This window comes from Hyalella azteca, unplaced genomic scaffold (assembly GCF_000764305.2).
Source record: "Hyalella azteca isolate HAZT.00-mixed unplaced genomic scaffold, Hazt_2.0.2 contig10099, whole genome shotgun sequence".
NCBI lineage: Eukaryota > Metazoa > Arthropoda > Malacostraca > Amphipoda > Hyalellidae > Hyalella > Hyalella azteca.
The window spans coordinates 27,795-50,854 of NW_025940148.1; the positions used below are offsets into that span (position 1 = coordinate 27,795).

Genomic DNA, 23,060 nt, shown 5'->3' on the forward strand with positions numbered 1-23,060 from the left:
GTTTCCATTGAGGAATCCTATAGACCAGAGTTTTCATGTAGAGAACTATAAAAAAGAAATTAATGAAAATATTATAAATAAGTAGTGTTCGCTCGTACATAAATAGTTAGAATCGGCAACAGGCCATGGGCCTATTTCTTCAGCACCGACAATTTCATTCTATTCTTAAGTGCATGCAAGTTAATTCACAGCACTACGGCAAGTGACAAAAATCATTTAAACTCCGAAGCTCCAAGCAGCCAATAACCCTACGTTTCAACCACTGGCGTGAAACCAGTAGAATTATTAATAAGATCTTAAACGAGCAAACTCAAATAAAAGTGTAAAAAAGCAAGATTGAACACGAGCGTATAAACAATAATGACGTAATTAGATAATAAATTTCAACAGTTGACTGCTGAAATTTTTTCTATTGGTATCAGTTTTGAGGCTGAGACGCTATTTTATCACTTCCAAAAAAGTTGTATCGTCTGTTGCAAAAAATGTTATGCTTCTGTGTAAAAAAACTAACATGAATTATCCAATGTCATTTACTATTAAAATTTATTTTGCTTGAGTAAGAGAAAAGTCCTTGCACTCACTCATGAACAATTGACTGGCTGAAATGCCTCCTGACATAAAATATTAAGTGAAGGTAAGGAGAAGAACGTGTCTTTTAACAGAGACGCTGAACACCTTAAATAGATACCTAAATTAATGTCTTGTGATGCACATGAATTATCGAGCAAGTTTCATTGTTACACTATGGAATTTCGATTGATTTATATATAGTATAGAAAGTATGTATTGTTGTTAATTAGGCCGTTCGATCTATCCCCGATTCTGAACATCGCAGAATATTCCCAGCTTGTTGCGGTCTCGAAAACACAACTCACAGCTTCTTCATGTTTTAAGGTACTGACACAACCGGTCTCCTTGCTGATGCGAACAGAACTGTTGCAGGTAGCTGGGATCGAACCCGTACATCGCTACTTCAATCCTGCATGGTACCCTGAACTGTTAATAATTCTCCGAACAAATCTCCTAAGTTGATTGATACAATAGTAAAGTTGGTATAAATAACTCGTTGGCAAAAAAACTTGTAATTTCTAAATGTCAAGTGTTGCAGTAAAAGGGTCCAAACATGCCTGCAGGTGTTGTACAATTTATTTGTTCACTAAATTAACACTTCAGTGGTCGAGACAAAATTTTTCTCGATCGTCTTTCACCTATGCCATGGGAAATTCCATGTTTTAAAAATCAAAACTATTAGCCTGTTATATAATGAACCCCTAATTCAATTCTAAAATATCTCATGTATACCATAAACTGTACCCGGAAGTGGGCCTCCCATATCAAACGTCGGACTGGACGTTGAAAACGGAAGATTATCGATTGATGATAATATATTCATAGTATTTGTCAAATGACCCAAGGTCAATTCATTTCTATTATTATCATAAAAAATTTGGCATTCGTTCGTAATGTATTCATTTTAAAAAAGCACATGAGGGTTGCGATAATAGTATGCTTTTAAAAGTTATTATTTGCTTCTTATCAGGGAAAAAAGTCTACTAATTTCCCTAAAGCATCCGCTAATCGGTCAGAATCTATAAAAAAATACAGAAATAATCATAAATTTTAATTGCAAATAGACTGAAAAGAATAATAGTAATCGCAAATTTTGGAGAAATTAAACGAACAATTACCAAAATATTAATCATTCGCATAAAAGTATTATTTGCGCGCGGTCGTCCACTACCTAACAACTGAGAGACCAGACCATTCAACCTATAAATTTAAATATACCCAGAGACCATTTAACCATAAATTTAAAAATCATAATTAGCTGTAGATCAGTTCTCAACAAGTAGATGATGAGGCTTTAAAATTTTCAAGCTAGCCAGCTATTTGAAGATTAATCATAATTACTACAAAGAAAAAAACGAGGAATCGGTACTTTCGATGCTTGAGGAGGGAATGCATTTGATAAGTCGACATGGCATTCAAAATATATTATTCATTGCTTGGTAAATCATCATGCAATGAGAATTTAATCCTAAATGTAATAGCTAATCATGTAACTAATAACATGTCATACATTGCGAAGCAAACTTCAAGTGACTGAACTCCAAGAATTCTTTCACTAATTCATTCCGTTTTTTTGTAAAAATTTTGAACGTGCCCTACAGGCTGCTCAAAAGTTGGACTTCTCATTATGAAATTAAAATGTGTTTTTGATTGATAATCTTGAAAATAAATTGATTCATTTTAATAGCCCATAATTGCCTAGCATCTTTACTTGCAATTCATCGGTGCATAGTGGATGTAGCCATTCAAAGATTAACCTTGCAGCAAGTCGACAATACAACTTGCAGCAAAATAGTTACTACGTCCATTATACTCATCCTTCACTGGTAACAGAGCATCAGTTGATTTTTCATCCTCATCCAAGCCGGTTTTACGGGCGCCGAGAACTCCCATCTCCAGATCACGGGCGTTCGCCATGCTGCCACTTCCTGAGGACATTAATATTTTCTACGGCATTCACTATTTTCGGCTCACTATATTGAGATCAATCAATACAATCAAAAACAGGAATCATGAATACTATTTTTACTGAGAAAAATATATATATCTATTTTTGGTCAAACATTTTAAAATTATGCTTTAAGGCTGTAAATTCGGGAAAAAATACTGATACATTAATATCGTTCCGACATAAATTATTGGATGGGTTTGAAAATAGTTCTTACAAATGAACGATAATGATAGCAAAATATATATTATTAAAAATAGAAATGATGGCAATCACCAGTTACATTATATACGTACTTACCTGGTTGACCATTTGATAAATCTACTCTGTGGAACATTGCCGAATCTTGAGCGCGTAAGTCATTCTTTCTCTCAAGATTCGTAAGGCTTTAATGGCCATCTCTTTTGACTGTTACATACAGTATCATAGTATAAAGCAGGATGCCTCTCAAAAATTCCCTCCCCGACTTTTTAATTTATTATATCTCCTATTGAATTTAACATAATTTACTTACCATTTTTACATTATAATTTTTTTTTGTCTAGAACTGTTATAGTCTTTGGTAATTGATTGGTAAGCACTCCATACTAATCTATTAATCGATAAAATAATCAATTAAAACGTCAGGGAAATATTTGTGGGACACCCTGCATAATACCAAGGCAGTGTAGTAGGCGTTGAACTATAGTTCATGTTTGGACTGTCAACGATTTATAAATCGAAGAATATCCTCGGATTGATGGGTCTAGACCCTGAAACACACACGGCTTTAATCGTCATACTTATGGTAACCAACCATCCCATTTGTCAATTTCTAGTAGAATTTCTACAGCTGCCTGATTTTCAAACTGGCAACTTACAGCTACAATCTTGGTGATCAAATACACTACTCTTTTAGAGAAGTATGCACATTTTAGATGTGTGGAACTACGCGATGGTCGCATAACACTTCTTTTAAAATAAAGAATATTATACCTTTCTTTGTCCGTCATTCAAGATCAAAAGCTAGTCTAAAAATTGTTATGTAACGTATATATAGTTATGAATGAAAAATATTCAAATCCTGATTTTAACCGAGCAAAAAATTATTAAGCTCACCTCCACCGATGAATATGTCTGGTGTCCGCAGATACTCCGCGAAACACTTAAAGACGAACAGGTACTGCTCCTGAAGATCATAGAAGGTATAATGTATGAGTTATCATATTTTTGCCTAATATTTTGATGCACTAAAATGAGCACTAAAATGAAACGTTATCAATCTCCTACGAATACACAGAAAACAAGGACATCTAAATCCAGAACACGCAGGCTGCTGTAGGCGACTGATATTTTAAATTTAATTTAATTGTATTTATAAAGTCACACTGTTATCCACAGCATACAATTATTCCAGTTACTCTACTCTATTTTGAAGCATTTTACCCTAGTCTGGACTTGACCTCACCTCGGACTTGACATCACCTCAGGCTTGACCTCGCTCCTAACTTGATCTCACCTCAGACTTGACTTCACCTCAGGCTTGACCTCACCTCAGACTTGACCTCACCTCAGACTTGACCTCACCTCAGACTTGACCTCACCTCAGACTTGACCTCACCTCAGACTTGACCTCACCTTAGACTGTACGAGCAAGCTCCTGTCTTCCCTGATCTTGAGGATGGTCGCGTCGATGTCGATGGGGGCGCCCCGCTGGTGCTGCTGCTGGAGGTTCCACAGCGCGATGAAGGTGCCCGTCCTGCCGGCCCCCGCACTGTCGTTGCAGAAAAGTTGTAATTAAAATAGCATATCAACTTCAAAACGGTAACGTATTAAAGAAAGCATCCTTTTCCAATCAAAAAAACATGTAACACTTCTTCATGAAATTTGTTTTTTTAATCTCATTTCTGCAACATCATCACCTGCAGTGTACAAGGATGGGGACAAGAGACTCCGACTCCCCGACACGCGCCCTGACGCTGCGGATGAGCTTCAGCAAAGCGGCCTCGGACGCCGGCACGTTGAAGTCGGGCCACGACGTGAAGTGCAGCTGCACGACCTCTCTGGCGGGGCTGGGCTGTGATGAACAAAAGTTAAACTTCCATGATTTCACCACCTGAAACTAAATCTTTACAATATTGCTTTAGATCCAGGTGGCGCATCGATTCAAATTTTACGAAAAATTATGTAATAAAATCGACATGACATGTTAAAATTCCGCTTGTCTATAGAATACATATGTTTAAGCTTCAGTTTAGAAATTAGATCATGCGCTAGAGTTTTAAGAATTATTCTTTTGAAGCCAGTCCTTTGAGAACATTAATGCCAAAGTTATGTTCTTCTTATATACTTCTTTATATCCCCTGAAGAAATAATTGATCAACTGATGCTATTTCTGTGATAGCTTTTATGTGCTGATGCAATCTTAAAGATGGAGCTTCATTTACTGGCTTCGCCCGCCATTGCTTATTTCTATAAATGCAACTTTCCTACTAAAATTAAGAACGGTTTTAGTAGGCAATCAAGTAAATTACGCCGTTGAAAATCTTTGAAATTGGGGTTTTTAAATCTTGGTAAAATTCAGAAAATTTGTTTCAAAACAGGCTAGCAGCTAACTTGGTGCGTATACTGTATATACAACGAAGTAGTGACTCCATAAACAGTAGTCGAGGTATACTATACCTTCTGGATTTCCTTGTATATTTGTCTATTGGTGACAAGAATACCTTTAAAGTCTCTTGATAAATTTTCAAGTAATAAAAGATTCAATAACAATAATGTCAATTTATTGTTACAAACTTAATTTATTTGGTATGAGATGGTCCTGATGATAATTTTTGTCAGCTTAAGTTTTAGATCAGTGTGTACTTCTATGAATGGTTGTTCATACATTCTAGATTGGTACAGGCAGGTATATTTTGCTAATTTCCAAAATATAACCTGACATCTCTGAGAAAAGCCAAATAACAGGTATTTCGATACAATTTGATATGTGTATCGGTATGTTACCCTTCCTGCATTCCACCTTAAATGGAAATCTTGGGTATAACCAATGAGCGTTGGGTAAACATGGTTAAGGATCCAAATTCGGTATCGAAAATATGATTGTTAAATAAATGAAAAAATATCCTCAGTGTTTGTTTACGTTTAACCATAACTTCTGGGATGCACATTGAACTGAAAGCAACATTTCTATTGTGGTGAAAAATTCCATTTATAAATGAGGATACAATTTTGCACGGACAAAGAAATGATCAAAGATGCATGATATCTCAGGAACTCACGTCATTTTGCAGGAGGATCCTGCGCTCAGTCCAGTCAGGTCCTTTCTCTTCATCCATGAGAGTCATGACATATTGGTCAGCCAGGAACGTTGATTTCTTCGTCTCAGGCCAGTACATGCAACATTTTTCCTGCAATAAACCTAATCATTTGTGCCTGATACTTGAAGCGCATGCAGTATTTTACCAATAATAAATGGAAAATTAAATACTCTGTTTTGTTTTTGAGAATGTTATCAGGGGAATTAATAATTATTAGCACCTCCATTTGATTCAACAATCAACAGTCATGAAATCAGGAACATGGTTTCATACAACGTTGCAAGATTTGAGGTATGAAGGAAAAAAGCAGTCGTTTATTCAGTTCCAGCTAGCCTGAGCTAGGGAGCCACTCGTGTCTCATGTAGTGAAAACCAAAGTAAATAGTATATGCATGAACAACAAAACTTCCATTCGCGTTCATGGCCATATAATTACCTTCTCACGCTCTAAACAGTTCGTCAACATGACTATAATTTGCACTTGTTCCTGCCAGACCATTTGCCAGAAATCTGACACTGTCCCAGCCTTCGGTCCTTGACTCGCGATGAAACGCACGTTGCCGTCTGCGTCCTGGTGCCACCGAAATTGTATATACTATCAAAATTAATAAACTACAACAAAGCTCAATATATAATTTAAGTGTCAAATTTATTAGATATTTTCGGTACATAAGTTTATGTTGCTATATATTCAATCGTACGATTCTAACGCTAACTTAGGTCATATGTTGGATTTCGAAAATAGGTCGCATAGAGCAAAACTAGCAAAGAGAAGTTGCCTACTTGGGTCGCAAATTGAAGTTCCAAACATTCCATTACTGATTTATATTCTGTTTGCCTCCTATCCTCACCTTAACGTAGCTGGCGTTGATGTAGTCGGTACTCCATTCATCATTTAGTTTAACTCGCGTGTCGTCGACTGCACAGCAGCAGAATGAATTCACTCGACTGCATACTTAATGCAATTTAGATCATCAACAAGCCAATTGATACCACGAATGAGAAAACTTACTTGAATGCAAGTAAGGGCTTACTTACCGCCTGTTTTCTTCATTTATTTAAAGTACAAAAAAATTTTTAGGTTTCAGTTTCATTTCAATCTCAATAATTAAGAGCTTCAAATTTGTCTCAAGTTGACCGATAACATTCGGTCAGGTAGCTGCATTGGAGCTCGTGAAATTTTTTCAAAGAATTTTAAATTTTTCGCCGACAATTTTTTTTATTTTTGTGACTCAAATAAAGGGATACTTGCACTACTCACAAGGAACGATGTTTAGATAACGATTTTTCATTAAATTCTTGCGGCTGGAAGCCTCGTTCTTTGAAGCGACTCTGCTTCTGGCTTTCAGATCCTCGAAGGCCGCCTTTAGCTTCTGAGGATCGTCTTCGAACTGCTCAGTAATAGTTTGATCGTGATAGCAAACTATTGTAAGTGCAGTATTATTAGTATTCTTGAAGCTAATATCTTGGAAATTGCAAAATAAATAGCACAAAATCGATTTGTGAAGTATAATTTATTAATCCTATTTTAGTTTGACAAATTTTCGTGATGCTATCACAATCTCGATATCAAATGATGGTGAAAGAAAAACTTCTCTGAAGAGCTCCCATTAGAGCATTATGATCTATGGTCGTATAAAACGGCTGATATAGAAACAAAAATCTTTTGTTCTTGCCCTTGGTGACGCATTAATTACCATTCGTAGTATAGAAAGAGGGCCTATCATCACAGTTTGCATATACATCTTGAATCACAGGTTGCCGATAATTTACCCACAATCACACCTCGAGTCGTAGCCATCAAAATTTGGTCGACCACTGTCTAATCAAAACCTTACCAAGTGCTCACAATATTTTTTAAACCACTGGCTTTACTAAAGTTTGGAAGCTGTTCGTTACTAAAAACCCGTTACTACCTAGAGCGAGTGTCACTGTAAAAAGATACGTCTTTGAAATATATAATTGATTTAAATATTTGAAATACTTTCCAGAACCTGGGTGCTCATCTTTATTAATCAACACAACTTTAAGGTACTTTATACGTATCTCTACACAGTTCTTGAAACTCTACAAAGGACATATCACAAGCACTGAGAAAATGCTTCATATCGATGAAAGGTAACTCGAATAGAATTATAATAAATTTGAAATCGTTCTAATGTTTTTTCTTAGTAATATGTGATAGTTTTGGGATAAGTAAATTTAACTACAGTTTTTATGTCTTCCACGGGTGTAAACGCTATCAGCAGGATTCTGATGCTTTTCCGTAGCGATATCATCAAAAAGGAACAAATTTTTCTTATCAGGATCTATGTAACTAGGATCAAGGAAAAAACGGTATTTTCAGTTCTCACTATATTCATCAAGATCAGCTATTAACATACTCATATTCATACCCATTCTTACCCATACCCACCTAAATCCAAACCTGTGACCCTGGAGTGCTTGCTCACGGCGAGCGAAGCTTGCGCACTGTGAGCCCATTGCCAATGAGTGTAAATAGGTCATTACCTTGCGCACGCGAGCGCAGCTTGCGACCAGTGAGCCCTTTGCCAATAAGCGTAAAATTACGTTTTACCTGATAGTTCGAGTTAAACAAGCTGCGTAACTTACCATCGATTTTTATATCGTAAGCAGTTGCTATGAGTATGGCTACACCAAATTCCATGCTGCTCTTTCCTCGTCGGATATATCGTAAGTGTGCACGACTTAAAAAGGCAATTTAAGCTGTTAAGTCTTGGATGCTCACCGTGAAGTGATGGAGGTGGTTAGCGTATTAACTACAATTCAAAGAGATCATCAATGTTATTAAGCTGTACGAAATGGCATCGTCAATGATGGAATAGCCATACCGAAAACTTTTAAACACTACATGTTTTCCAACTCATTTGCATAAATTACAACGAATACATATGTAGACGAAGCGAAACAAAACTTCCAACTGATCAAATTAGGATCAGCATATCCTACCCAAACTACTTGTACTGGATCGGAACATAAGGATACAAATTCCGTGTTTTATTACCCATTCTCACTGTTAAGAGTTTGAAAAGGAGTTTGGTTCCCTGTTTAGGTTCACTCCTCATTGAATTTTCATTTTTTCTAAAAGTCATTCAAACAATTGTTCTTGAACGCTTGATATTTCTGCAAGTTCGTTCTTATTTGAGGCTATATTTCTTTCAACACCATATATGTATGACTTTAATTCAGCCTGAATTCCGTCTAATGATGATACTTTTTCGTCGATGGATTTCAAATTATTCATTTGTTGTAGTAATTTTGATCTTACTTCAGTCATTTCCTGAGTTACTCTTATGGTGAGAATTCCCAATTCTGTTTTTACTTCAATTATTTGTTGACTTACTTTTTTGTTAAGATTTTCTAATTCTGTTATTTCATGAGTTACTATTTCATCAATAGTTTCTACTATTGATTTTACTGCAGGCAATTCTTTCTCGAGGAAGTTGATATGCATCATGGCACCCTCTCTAACAACATCTATTTTGTTATTGGTCATTTCTGAATCATTTACATGAACATCTGATACTTCTACGATTCCCTCGTTGACATAAATCTTGATTGCGGCACCATTATCATAAATTGGACACAAGATATTTTCAATTCTCCAATTATTTGGATAAAAATTTTTTCAGCGTCGAGGAATCGAAAGCCAATGCCTGGAGGTCCTCTTAGCTGTGATATGGGTGTGCCAGTGATTCTGGTTCCAAATATATCAACACTAGTCATTTTAATAAAGAAAAATTTCAAAAGCCTGCAGACCCTCCCGCACTCGATAAGCTACGAGATTATTTATACGACGTGTTAATATTCTGTTCAGTTTTATGTTTTTATCAGTTTCATTTTGTAGCATCAATTTAGGATGATAAATTCCTTTCTGATTTAATGTAATATCTCTAGAAAACTCATGAAGTATTTTTAATATCCTTCATTTCATTAATAATATACCCAATTTCTGTCATCGAAATGACTCCGCTCGTAAGTCCACGATTTGTTCTGCTATGTTATTGAATTTCGCATCATTAATTAAACTAAGTTTGATTCTAAGCTTTTGCATTTCTGATCAACTTTTGGGAAAGATACTTTCCATCAATTTGTAACACTAGTTTATGAATCCGCAATTCTGAAGTTTTAAGTATTTCATTTATCAAATCTTCAAACGCCAACTATACTCTATGTATCTCCTTGTCAGCTTTAATAATTACTTTCAAATTTTCTTCAATATGTAATTCCGAATTCTCGATTTTATCATCGAGCGCTAACTGCACACTATTCATTTTCTCGTCAAATTGTTTCATTAGTTTTTCTTCCATATGTAATTCCAAATTCATGAATTTATCATCGAAATCTGACTGCAAACGGCTAATTTTCTCATCAAATTGTTTAGTGTTTGTTCAGAAAAAACGGTCTTGGACTCTGAAATTATTGTTAATAACAAATGAGAATGGAAGTCATCATGTCTAAAGATATAAGAAAAATCAAACTTATTTGACCACTCTAATTATCCTATAAATCATTTCCTATACTCATATCATAAGAAAAAAGTAATCGGTAGAATGAAAGATAAATTTGGCGGACTGCCTATAGAAGAATTTGTAGGTCTACGAGCAAAGCTGTATTGTTATCGAACAAAATGTTCTGCAGCTAAGAGAACTAAAGGTATAAAGAGAAATATACCGGGAATACTACCATGGATGAATGTAAGAGAACATTGAATAATGAGACTATATATAAAACAATGTATAACATCCAAAGTGATAACCATGAATTATATACAGAGGAGATAAATAAGATTACACTGAATGGCGACCATACTAAAAGACATATACAGTGGGGAAAATAAGTATTTAGTCAGTCACTAATTGTGCAAGTTCTCCCACTTAAAATGACGAGAGAGGCCTGCAATTGACATCATAGGTAGACCTCAACTATGAGACAAAATGTGAAAAAAATCTGAGAAAATAATTTTGTCTGACTTTTAAAGATGTTATTTGCAAATAATGGTGTAAAAAAAATATTTGGTCAATAACAAAAGTGCATCTCATAACTTTATCGTATATCCTTTGTTGGCAATGACAGAGGTCAAACGTTTTCTGTAGGTCTTTGCAAGATTGGTACACACTGTTGCTGGCCTGTTGGCCCATTCCTCCATGCAGGTCTCCTCTTGAGCAGGGATGTTTTGGGGCTGTCTTCGAGCAATACGAACTTTCAACTCCCTCCAAAGGTTTTCAATGGGGGTTGAGACCGGGAGACTGGCTAGGTCACTCCAGGACTTAGAAATGTTTCTAACGAAGCCACTCTTTTCTTGACCTGGCAGTATGCTTGGAATCATTGTCATGCTGAAAGACCCAGCCACGTTTCATCTCCATTGTCCTTGCTGATGGAAGGAGGTTTGCACCCAAAATCTCACGATACATGGCCCCATTTAATCTTTCATGTACACGGACCAGCCGTCCTGGTCCCTTTGCAGAAAAAGAACCCAAAAGCATGATGTTGCCACCCCCATGCTTCACAATTGGTGTGATGTTCTATGGATGAAACTCCGCACCCACTTCCCTCAAACACGACGAGTTGTGTTTTTACCAAACAGTCCTGCTATGGTTCCATATGACCATATGACATTCTCCCAATACTCTTCTTCTGGAACATCCAACTGTTCTCTAGCAAACTTCAAACGTGCCTGGATATGGACTAGCTTAAGCTGGGGGACACGTCTGCACGTCTGGCACTGCAAGATCTTAGTCCCCGGCGTCGTAGTGTGTTGCTGACGGTAGCCTTTGTAACGTTGGTCCCAGCTTTCTGCAGGTCATTCACTAGATCCCCTCGTGGTTCTGGGATTTTTCCTCACCGTTCTTGTGATCATTTTGATTCCACGGGCTGAGATCTCGCGGGGAGACCCAGATCGAGGGAGATTAGCAGTGGTCTTGTAGGTCTTCCATTTTCTGATTATTGCTCCCACAGTAGATTTCTCCACACCAAGCTGCTGCTTGCCCCTTGCAGATTCTAACCCTGGTGCAGGTCTATAATTCGGTTTCTGGTGTCCTCCAACAGCTCTTTCGTCTTCACCATAATGGAGCTTCGAGTGTGACTGTTTGAGGTTGTGGGCAGGTGTCTTTTATACAGTTAACGACTTCAAAGAGGTTCCATTAATAGAGGTAATGAATGGGGGAAAGTGAAGTCTCTTAGAAAGATAAGTTGCAGGTCTGTAACAGCCAGAAATCTTGATTGTTTGTAAGTGACCAAATACTTATTTTTTACCATCATTAGCAAATTACATCTTTAAAAGTCCGACAGAATTATTTTCTCAAAATTTTTTTTTCATATTTTGTCTCTCATAGTTGAGGTCTACCTATGATGTCAATTGCAGGCCTCTCTCATCATTTTAAGTGAAAGAACTTGCACAATTAGTGACTGACTAAATACTTATTTTCCCCACTGTGTTAGCAGATGGTATTAATACGCTAGCATTGAACCACCGTTTGATTGAATTAACTTAGATATATTTTTCACATGTTAATTCGATGTTGGATTCCATTCCAACCTCTTCTACAAATACTAATCAATACCCCTTATAATGTCGGTTTAAAAAATGAGAGCTTATGTATGTACCATATGAAATAATTGATAGATAAAAAAATTTACAATTAACGTTACCTAACGTATTTACGTTTTGGTTGAGAAAAGTCATTCCATCTAGTCAAGTGAGACGTACTCATTGGTAATTTTCGAAAATATAGAGTGATTTATGATGTAAATAAATTAAACCTAGTTGAGGGTATTTCATTCACACGCTATCGTCATTCGAAACAGCCTTCAAGAGAGAAAAACTTTGATAAAATATCTCATAAAAAATGAAAGACTTAATAACAGATACCCAAAGAGAGGTACAATGATCAATTCTGAAAATATTAATCAGCTGCAGATTGATGTTGATAATATCCGCTATGATATTATCATCTCTCCACCGAGATAAATCAGCTTATAATTCAAGTGAATATATTAGAACTGACATTGAAAGGGATTTTAGGAAAAAACATTAAGAAATGCTCTATAAGTGGGAAAACGAAAATAAAAATGAACATATGAACCATTTTGCTCTTCCTTCTCCAAATCTGAGGTGTCTCGTGATTATGAGATCAAACTGCCGAAAAAGTCAATGCTACTATAATTGTTATATGAGAACTTTACTGACTTCAACATTAATTCTATTCGAGTTACCTTTCATCGACACGAAGAATATTTACACAGATTACATTACTTGCCATATGCCCCCTGCAAAGTTTTAATCACTGTGTAACGATACGTATAAATAAAGTACCTAATAGCTTTGTGTTGATTGATAAAGATGAGCGCCCAGGTTCTGGAAAGTATTAAAAATTTTAAATCAATTATGAATTCCGGAGAAGTATCTTCCAAGTGACACTGGCTTTAGGTCAAGTCCCGGGCTTTTGGTAACGAACAGTTTCTAAACTGAAGACGGTGGTTAAAAATATTGTGAGCACTCGGTAATTTTTCGATTGGAGAGAGTGGTCAACCAAATTTTGATAGCTACGATTCGAGGTAAGATTGTGGTAAACTGACCAAGGACTACTACACACATTGTAATACTATTGTATGAAACAATTATGGGCATATCATTTGTTGATGCCACTAAAACAACAGCATTTTCATAGTGTAGGCGATCGCCTCTGCTAGCAGAGGCTGGACATAGGCTATGCATGTCCTGTGTGTAGTAGTCCTTGCTCCACTCGTAAATGAGTTGGCGATATGGGGTTTTCCATGCTTACCCAGCTATTTATTTATAAACGGTGACCAGGAACAAAAAATATTTAAACTTAGTCTTAAAAAAGTTTTAATGAAAAGAAATTTCAAGAAACTTTGAATATTATTGTTCATCAAGTCTGCGACTTCTACACTTTTTTCGATATGTAAACGGGGTGTAATTTTTATTCTCCATTGAATGGTACACTCGGCATTCCTTGATCAGCCTCCTTGTTGTAGATATTATCTACCAAAAAATAGTTATGATAGAGCCTGATGATACGCGGAGGGAAAATCCCGTATACCAACTGCTCAGATGCAGGCGTGGCAAGTTGAAGGTATGAAGGGAAAGGGAAAGAGACTTCGTAAATTACTGAACTGTCAGTTCACGACGGGCGGCATGGTGAAGGCGAACTCAATGAGGGGCGAGGAATAATACGGGGCCAGTGGTCGGCCTAGTCCAATTCGGGGGACGTCGGCCTAGGGGTCGGCCTAGTCCAATTCCTAGTCCAATTCGGATGGGTGGCCATTCCTCGGCCACCTGAAAGCGACCAGTTGCTCGCGAAAAAGGGCCTGGCTAGAATATCATTCTACAAAGAGTACAAGCTCGAAGATAGCGACTGGCCGAGCTTCGGGCAGATCAAGCATTACACACGATGGTCGCGAAAAACTCGATCTCAGACTTCGCTGCATTCTGACTACCAGCCTTAAGATGCTGATGCAAACTGTGATGATAGTCCCGCTCTCTCTATTACTACCATTCACTTCTTTGCATAGTTAATACGGTAATTCAAAACTCAAATCAATCGAGTATACCCGTCAATAACACTTCAATTTTAGTTTATTGATTCGCTTGCAATGTGAGGGTGTCACCCACCTTTCTTCCTTCTCTTAACTGATAACAAATTAATTTCGGAGGCAACGAAAGTAAATTAAATTATTAAAGACCGAATAGGCTAAATCTGTAGTTAAAACATTCCCGTCAAGAGGAATGTTTAAGGACTGTTACTCCAAGAGGAGTAAGTTATCCATTACATATCTCGGTGGTATGCCTTGGGACAGAAACTTTAAGTGCGATTCTTTAATTTTTGTTATGTCAATGAGCAGCATTGCCTCTTACATCTCTACATTGAGGCAGATGCATTCCTACCTGTCGAACCGTGTCCAGTATTTCTGTTCGAACCTCATCGTTTCCAGTCGGGCTGTGAGAGAAAAAAACACTTAAATGAATAAAAATTTGATTAAAAGAATCCTAACCCTTCATCTTAGACTATGTTACAGCGCATGCTAATGAAGGCAATTTGGAAAACTCTAAATCGGTGAAAAATGTTTACTTCATTGATAAATTTACGAAACAGTAAACTTAAGATATAAAAATAATTAAAGAATAATACTTGTATTCCTATTTTATTTTTAAATAATAAAAATATTATCACTGCAGTGGGACCTGTTCCCGTGGAAATATTCTCATTTGCATTTAGATTTCCCGTGAGATTATTCGGTTCCCGTGGGATTATTCTCATTTCATCTAGGAAGATTTTTTTCGTAATAAATGATCATACGTTTGGGAGAAATTGGACGGCGGTGATAGGAACTTCTTGCGAATGTCGTCACGTTTGTAGATGACAACCACGAGCCCCACGACCAGCGCCACCCCCACCAGGCAGCCAATGACGATGCCCGCCACGCGTCCAGACCCGTTTTCGGGTAAAGTCTTGAACGGCATCACCACAGATTCACCTTCTTCTTTCGTGACTGCCTGTAGGTGGGAACTATTCATTGAAAGCATATGTTTATGAAAGTTTCTGTAGATGACATGAAGGTTCTTCATTTCAAGGCAGATATAGCGAGCCTACATGCTATCTCAAGTAAAAATCATATTTATTAAATCATTAAGCACGTGTTTTAAATTCAATATTTTGTGCCTGCGTTGAGTGTGATGCCATAATAATTCTCAGTTTAGATTGTATAAAAATAAAATTAAAGTCAGCGTGAATTTACAGGTCGGCAGTGTGCGACAAAATACTTACAGCCTCACATTTTTTTCGTCGAAAAAATATGAGGCCTGGAGTCTGTGCGAGACTCATTTTTAATCCAGAACATCACCAAGCCAACCCATTTTAGGGGTAAACAAACCCCAAATATTTTAGATCTAGTATTTTCCAGTGAAGAATCAATGTTAGATGAGGTTTGCAACGAGGCTCCGTTGAGTAAAAGCCACCACCAATCATTGTTTTTGAGTATGAAGTGCCATGCAGAAAAGACGCTTCGGAAGCGTGAACGTTTGAACGTTGCAAAAGGCGATTATGATAAACTCCATGAAACAGTGAATGCGGCGAATATTTCGGACTATATTAAAAACATGAATGTGACTGATTCATGATCATATTTCGAAGACTTGCATGGTTATGTCTTCATTTGATGTCTGTGTACCTAAGTTACGCTTGGAGGAGTCAAAAAGTCCCAGTGGATGAACAGTACAGTTATAGCTCAGCTAAAGACCAAGAAGGAAGCCTACAGGCGTTATTTACGAACTCGCAGCGATGCTGATTATAACCTGTATGCAAAAGCTCGAAATCAAGCTAAAAAAGTCTGTCACACTGCAGTGAAAAACTTCGGAAAAATATTGCTAAAAATGCAAAAAAGAATCCGAAAGCCTTCTTTTTGTAAGATAGTTTGAAGTGTAAGACAAACGACGGTATATCTAATTTGATAGTAGACCAACGAAATATTTCCTCTGATGAGGGCAAGTCTAACGTTCTCTAGCAGTTCCTCATTAGTGTGTTCACGGGTGAGGACTTAAACAGCATTCAAGATATTGAGGAGCGCCCAGTCGGCTCGAAGTTAACAGGTTTTGAAATACACGAAGAAGTGGTTCTCAAGCGCCTGGTAGCTCTAAATCGCAACAAGTCATGTGGACCAGACGGCTTCCATATAAGATTGCTCAAAGAATTGGCAGCAACCGTCCTGGCCGGCCCATTGACAGTATTCTTTCAAAAAACCTTGAACGAAGGAACTTTGCCGTCCGATTGGAAAGAAGCTCAAGTAACATCATTGTTCAAAAAAGGTGACAAAATTAGCCCCGTTAACTATAGCCCTGTCGGTCTGACAAGTGCTGTTTGTAATGTAATGGAATCTGTGGTGAGGGACAGGATTATCGATCACTTGACTGTTCACCATCTCCTATCAGATTGTCAACATGGTTTTATTGCCGGTAGATCCTGCACCACTAACTTATTATCTACGTTGAACAATTGGACTCGCCAGCTGGATGACAGGAAGCCAGTGGATGCATTGTACCTCGATTTTGCCAAAGCATTTGACAGTGTTCCGCATGAGCGACTGTTGCGTAAAGTGAAGTCTTTGAGAATTGAGGGAAACGTACTCCAGTGGATCAGAGATTTTCTAGTAAGTAGACGACAACGTGTCAGTATTAACGGAACCGTGTCAGGCTGGGCATCAGTACGTGCGCAGTGGCGTGCCACAAGGAAGCGTTTTTGGGCCTATTTTGTTCGTTGCTCTTGTAAACGATCTGCCAGAAGTAGAGCACAGCGTGTGCTCCGTGTATGCCGACGACACGAAAGTTTATAATACAGTGAAGGATGCGTCAAATAAAGCAAAGCAATATAATAAAGCAATAAAGCATCTTGCAATTGCAAGATGAGTTTGATAGTTAAGTTAACTGGGCTGATACGTGGCAGCTGCGGTTCAATGCTGACAAGTGTTAAGTATGTACTTACCTCGGGAAGAACAATGAGTAGCAAGCTTAATTACATTATGAGAAGACATGGGCCCGTATGCTAAATGGGGCACTAGCACTACGAAGTAGCACTACGCACTACAAGCCGTAGTGCAACATCCAACAAATTTCTTGGTCTAATCAGACGCTCTTATGAGTTCCTAGATGCAAAAGCGATGAAGCAGTTGTTATAGTTGCTGTCGTGCGCCCGAATCTAGAGTTTAGAAACGTTGTGTGGTCACCGAGATTTGAAAAGGACAAAAGTTTAAGAGAGAATGTTCAAAGACGTGAAACGAGGATAATTCCAGGCTTGAAGGGGAAGTCCTATTAAGAAAGATTAATTATTATGAAACTTCCAAATCTTAGTTATCGACGTCTGCGTTGGGACCTCATTGAAATATACATTTATCCTCATGGTTTATGCAAGGTCCCGAAGGATTACTAGAATTTGAAACAAGATCAACTGAACCAGAGGCCACGGCTATAAACTAAAAAAACTGCGCTGCAACTTATCCACGAGACAACATTTCTTCTCGCTTCGAATCGCCGACATGTGGAACAGCCTCCCCGATTACATCGTTGGCGCTCCAAGTATGAACGCGTTCAAGAACAGACTAGATAAAGCTATCGAAAAATATATGTTCAGATTTGAAATGCGTAGCACCATATCGAACCCGGTGGAAGTCTAGTAGCTATTTCAATCTATTGGTCGTCAGTCCTGAAGAGATCTGGTTAAATGACACGATTTTAGATCTTTTGTTAACAAGTCATGTAAAGTACAAGAATCGGCGATAGGCCACATCAGGCCTACTCCTCAGCGCCGACATCACTATCATACTCACTATGTTATGTTGTTGTGATAGTTCGAGATCGCCACAAGGGTTGTCAGTTACATCAGGTAAACACTAAACAGGGTAATCATGTAATTAGAGCCATTGGACTCACCCGTACACTAATGTTGTACACTGTGCTTGCACTGAGGCCGTCCACGGTACAATCGAAGCGAGTTTGATAATCCGAAGCTGTAATATTTTTGTTGGTGACCACGTCGGTGCCGCGGCTGATTTTGACCGAGTAATAACCCACGACGCCGTTTAGTGTCGCAGGCGCGTCCCACTGAACGACAAGAGCGTCGCTCCGGGCCGCCAACAATATCAAGTTTTGAGGTGCGCTTGGAGCTTCAGGAGGCCGTGAGAAAATAATCACTACATTAGACTCCCTATATGTTGAACAAATGCAAACAAATTAAACATCACCCAAAGTTATCATACCATACAAATACCATACAAATAGACACTGGGCAACTGTGTCAGGTTGTCTACCGTTACTTCCCAGACTTGCTGTAGCGGTTACTGCGTCACCTTCTGTGAGGTCATTGCTGTACGTCTATTTAAGCTCCTCAAGCATTCCCTACCTCAGTCGCTGAGCAGAAAGTAACCAAAAAACCCGCGCTGTACAGGACAGCCTGCCTCTATTTGCATCTACTTAGACGGCTCCTGCAATTGTGTCTACCGCTATAGTGTCGTTACAATCACCTGTATTTACACTGCAATGTCTGTATTAACCTCACCGTGTCTAACCCTAAATAAGTATTAAGTATATTTAAAACTCTAATCATTCACCTTCCATTGTATTGATCTGACAATTAAGAACGTATTGGACCCATGCAGTTGCGAATTATCAACATAATCATTATACTTTGCTCTATCGACAACAAGTCTGACAACTGCAACGAAATGCAGCTTTTTTCCAGCTTCAATGACAGTTGAAAGTTGGGTATCAATAATGAATTGGTATCAATAATGGACCTGCTTCAAGCCGAAATTAATATAAAGGCACGCAGCAGGAGTGTTCCATGAGAGTACTACCAGCCTCTGCAGTCAAGACATGGCAAGAGCCAGATGCCCCTGTCACGGTGGCGGGTGGTCTAGTCAATCTGGACGAGTCACTAAAAATGTTACTCCCTGATTAAGTTTGACATGGGTGCACAGAGATGTGCATTAATGATTAATAGTTGCTATTTCAATCCTTATTCTGCACATTATGGGCTGTACCCCCACCTTCAGCGCATCGTAGTTTTCGCTGCGTGGTTTTTCTCGCTCCCTCGCCACGGCTGGTGGAGGCCGACACGGAGAAGTCGTAGGTCTGGCACTCGATCAGGTCTGGTATTTCGCACTCGTAGCTGTCACCAAGCGTTGTAATTATCTGGTCATCGTCTGCTTCATTTCCGCTACTCACGAGCTTCCAGCGGATCGTGTAATTGGTGATGATGCCGTTCTCCTCCTCGGGAGCTTGCCACGTCACCAGCACTGATGTGGTGTTGAGAGCTTCGATGTTGAGATCAGTTGGTGCGCTGGGAACTGTAATGAAATCTCAATGTGAATGCTGATTGGAAATATTAAAAAAGACAGTCTTCAAGCAACAGGTAAGCCTTATTGACCCATTTAACGAATTTGAAAACCCAATTGGATACTTGTAAGTTTCTGTATCGACTTATCAATATTCATTGATATTTCCACCCATACTAAGCCTTGCCGTGAAAATTAAGGACCGTTCTATTCAAGATGGCATCTTTTTACAATATTAATTGTATTACAATGCTTGACCTGCAAGTTTTAGCATAAATACTAATAATTATAAAATTCTAGAGATTAAGAGAATGTCCAAAAAATATATATGGGTTAAAACCTATTTTAAGATGATATGTTCAAATTTCACTTCACCCTATCCCATTCGCATCGGTCCAAGCGTTTCAATTCCATTTTTGTCAATCGCAAAAAAATTTCTGACGAACGAATTTATAATTTTGGGAACTGCGATGCATAATCCAACGTAAATACATAATAACCGATCAAGCCCAGACTTGGGAGGCCTCTTCATGACTGGAGAGAAAATGTATCACGGAGGCAGACGAACAACTTGTGTTGCAGGAAATATGTCATCTTTATTCTCAAGAAGTGAAATTTTAATCGGGACATTTCTCAGGAAGCCGATAAATATATTCGGTAATGCAACTGCGACCTAATTTCATCCAAATTTGAACTTGCACAAATATTTGTATCTAGTCATGCATAGCAAAACTTTCCAGAAAATAAGTGCTGATAAATAAGTCAGAACAATTAATAAAGAAATAAATTCGTTTCGCCGGAGTTTAACTCGTTTGTAATAAATCATGTACTTGCGAATAGTTGTGTTCATCTAACTCATACTCAAGTTGCCTCCCTTAATCGTCATCATCTTGCCTCACAATGTTAAGTCTTACGTGTCTACGAAATAGCGATCTTATTGTGATGAGTCATTTAAAAAAATTGCAGTCAAATCACAGAAGTATTGTGCGACTGAAAATGAAAGAAATCTTTGACATGAATGGCCAGCGTGCTTCTCGAGCTTGAGCAAGAGAAGGTAGCATATCAATCGTTCTGTGTGTTTGGTATAATCTTATATAAATAAAAATAACATTATCAAACATTTACACGGGTTCCCTCATTTGACATTGTTCGCAATTGTTGTACAAGTAAAGTTTGTTTGGATTTTTTATTATTCTCGCCTTTTACTTGCGAAACACTATGCAAGCTTTTCATAAATTAATGCACTACAACGCCGCAGTTTATTATTTTCAGTGAAATGATTCATGCAATAAGACCGATTAATCATTATTGTTATTGTTGTTGTATTTTGATCATTTCAGATGTTTTTATGAATTTGTTGAATATTTCACAAATTTATGTTGTTCCCTGCAATGTTTTTTAAAAGAAATCGAATTGAGACACGCACCTTGATCCTGCACGACCTGATCCTGCTCAAAAGTAGAAAAAGATATTAAAACCATCCTCGCATGAACATAAAAGAATAATTTTTTAATTAAATGATTCATAATTGAATTATAGGAGAAATTGATAATATGATAATATTGATAATAATATTATATATAATAAGTAAATACGGTCAGTATGTTTTGCATGTATTTGTGAATGTGATTATGTTCTCAACTAAATCCTTCGAAGAAGCATTATGGGAACTGAAAAGTCTTCGGGATATTTTAATGGCCACACCTCATTTGAATAATTTTTGACGTTAATAGATACATTTCATAGATACGGACGCGATACATTTCAAGTCAATTTAAACTGAACTAGTGACAATAGACTAGAAAAAAAAATAAATTTTAATAATCCTGGAAAGAACATGAATTCTGAACGAATTAAAAAATTAATTGAATGGCAAAATTGTCAAACTTATCACTTGATTACAGTTGCTAGTCTCGATATACTTATGCATATAATGATGAAACAAAATGCAGCTTTTGACACGAGCTCATGCCTATCGGCCGATTTTAATGAATACCTGGAGAGTGAAGGACACCATGATGCAGCACAGACATCCCTGCAGCAGTGAGAATTTATACATCACGCCCTGCCTCCTTGTTCCTGCCCGCATTCAGTAAATTATCGGTTATCTGGGCCCTTCCTATTGTTCCCTGTAAAATTCCTCAACATTCGGCGAGGTCCATTGCACCCTTGCGTTAGTTGGAAGTGGAATTTTTTATTTTGCCTTTGCTTCTCTTGGAACCAAGGACTCACTCAGGCTGCGTTGATCTTGTTCTGAATCTTGGAAGAAATTAAAGAGAAATTAATTATTCTCGTTGACGTGTCTTCATGTCATGCACTTACAATTAATAATTGCGTTCTCTTCACTTATAAATTTATTCAAATTTATTTAAAAAGTCTTCGTGAAAATACGACGAACATGAAATTCAATTCCTGAACACGTTATCTTGCATTGCAACTTCAATGGCTTGTTATCGGAAGCTCCGGTAATATGCTGGGGAGCTTGTGAATCAGCATCTATTTATATCGTCCCATATATGGGTGAAATTTCGATGGAACATAATCCAGAATATGCTCGAAGATATTATGGAAACGTGGAATTGGTAAGTCATTATTTTCCCTCATAATTGACTCTCCGCAAACATCAGTCATATATGAGGAGTTCTTGCTTCCCTTTCCAAATTTCTCCAGTTAGTTTGTAGGAAAAAAATAAGATGATTAAATCAAATCTGCCTCAAACATTAAAATTAGGGCAATTGTGAGTTACATTACAAATTAAAAATGGTAGCATCTCAAGGTAGCATCATCAATGGTAGCATCATCACGTACTGCTACAACTGGTATTTCCTTGATCTCTATATTACTGGTATCAGCATTGAAGCTCACAATCATCGCTATCTTGTCCATCAGTAAAAGGGACTCTGGATATGGCCTATAGGCTGCCTGTTTGCAAAAATGTTGTTCATAATAGTTTCATTGTTATGTTACTTGATGCATTCAATAATATTTATATGAGTCAGAACTTGGCCTAGTCCGATTAGCAATCCGCTTTCAATCAGTGCCTCTTGACTTGACTACGACCCATTTTGACATAGAGAACAAAAAATGCATGATTAGGTGCGAAAATTTATATATGGTTCCTGACACTGAGAGAATGCGAGACCGACCACAAGAAAAATCGTGATAGCCGCCTCTAAACAACATATCCAATGCTATTCATACCAAGAGGCCTGGACGTAATAATTAATGGAGGCACATAAATGAACGACCTAGCAGATCATGTTTCAGCTGATGCAGGCTCTAAAACTATTTTACAAGTTTGGCTTAAATTTAATGATTTTGAAACTTAATTCGTGATCAATAAACAACCAATTTGAAAATTAATCAGTCGTAGAG

General features: G+C 37.6%; 1 protein-coding gene across 1 annotated transcript; it reads right to left on the reverse strand.

Moving 5' to 3' along the window:
* Nucleotides 1–173: 173 nt before the first annotated feature.
* On the reverse strand, nt 174–21,166 carry LOC108669795 (phosphatidylinositol phosphatase PTPRQ). Its single transcript, XM_018157205.2, has 13 exons — nt 21,112–21,166; nt 19,398–19,697; nt 18,283–18,515; nt 15,161–15,357; nt 14,749–14,800; nt 7,081–7,210; nt 6,671–6,774; nt 6,256–6,390; nt 5,782–5,910; nt 4,420–4,574; nt 4,136–4,271; nt 3,617–3,686; nt 174–2,498 (listed from the first exon to the last, which is right to left on the reverse strand). The coding sequence occupies exons 1-13, from the start codon at nt 21,164–21,166 to the stop codon at nt 2,323–2,325; spliced, it is 1,872 nt and encodes a 623-aa protein (XP_018012694.1). The 3' UTR covers nt 174–2,322.
* Between the last annotated feature and the right edge of the window lie 1,894 nt (nt 21,167–23,060).

What these genes read in the sequence shown, in the direction of transcription:
- LOC108669795 (XM_018157205.2), bottom strand. Translation starts at nt 21,166, where the DNA reads ATGGTTTTAATATCTTTTTCTACTTTTGAGCAGGATCAGGTCGTGCAG. An exon ending in GGATCCTCCTGCAAAATGAC is followed by an intron (nt 4,575 to 5,781) that starts GTGAGTTCCTGA and finishes TGTTCATCACAG; the next exon opens with CCCAGCCCCGCCAGAGAGGT. An exon ending in CCCATCCTTGTACACTGCAG is followed by an intron (nt 4,272 to 4,419) that starts GTGATGATGTTG and finishes CTGCAACGACAG; the next exon opens with TGCGGGGGCCGGCAGGACGG.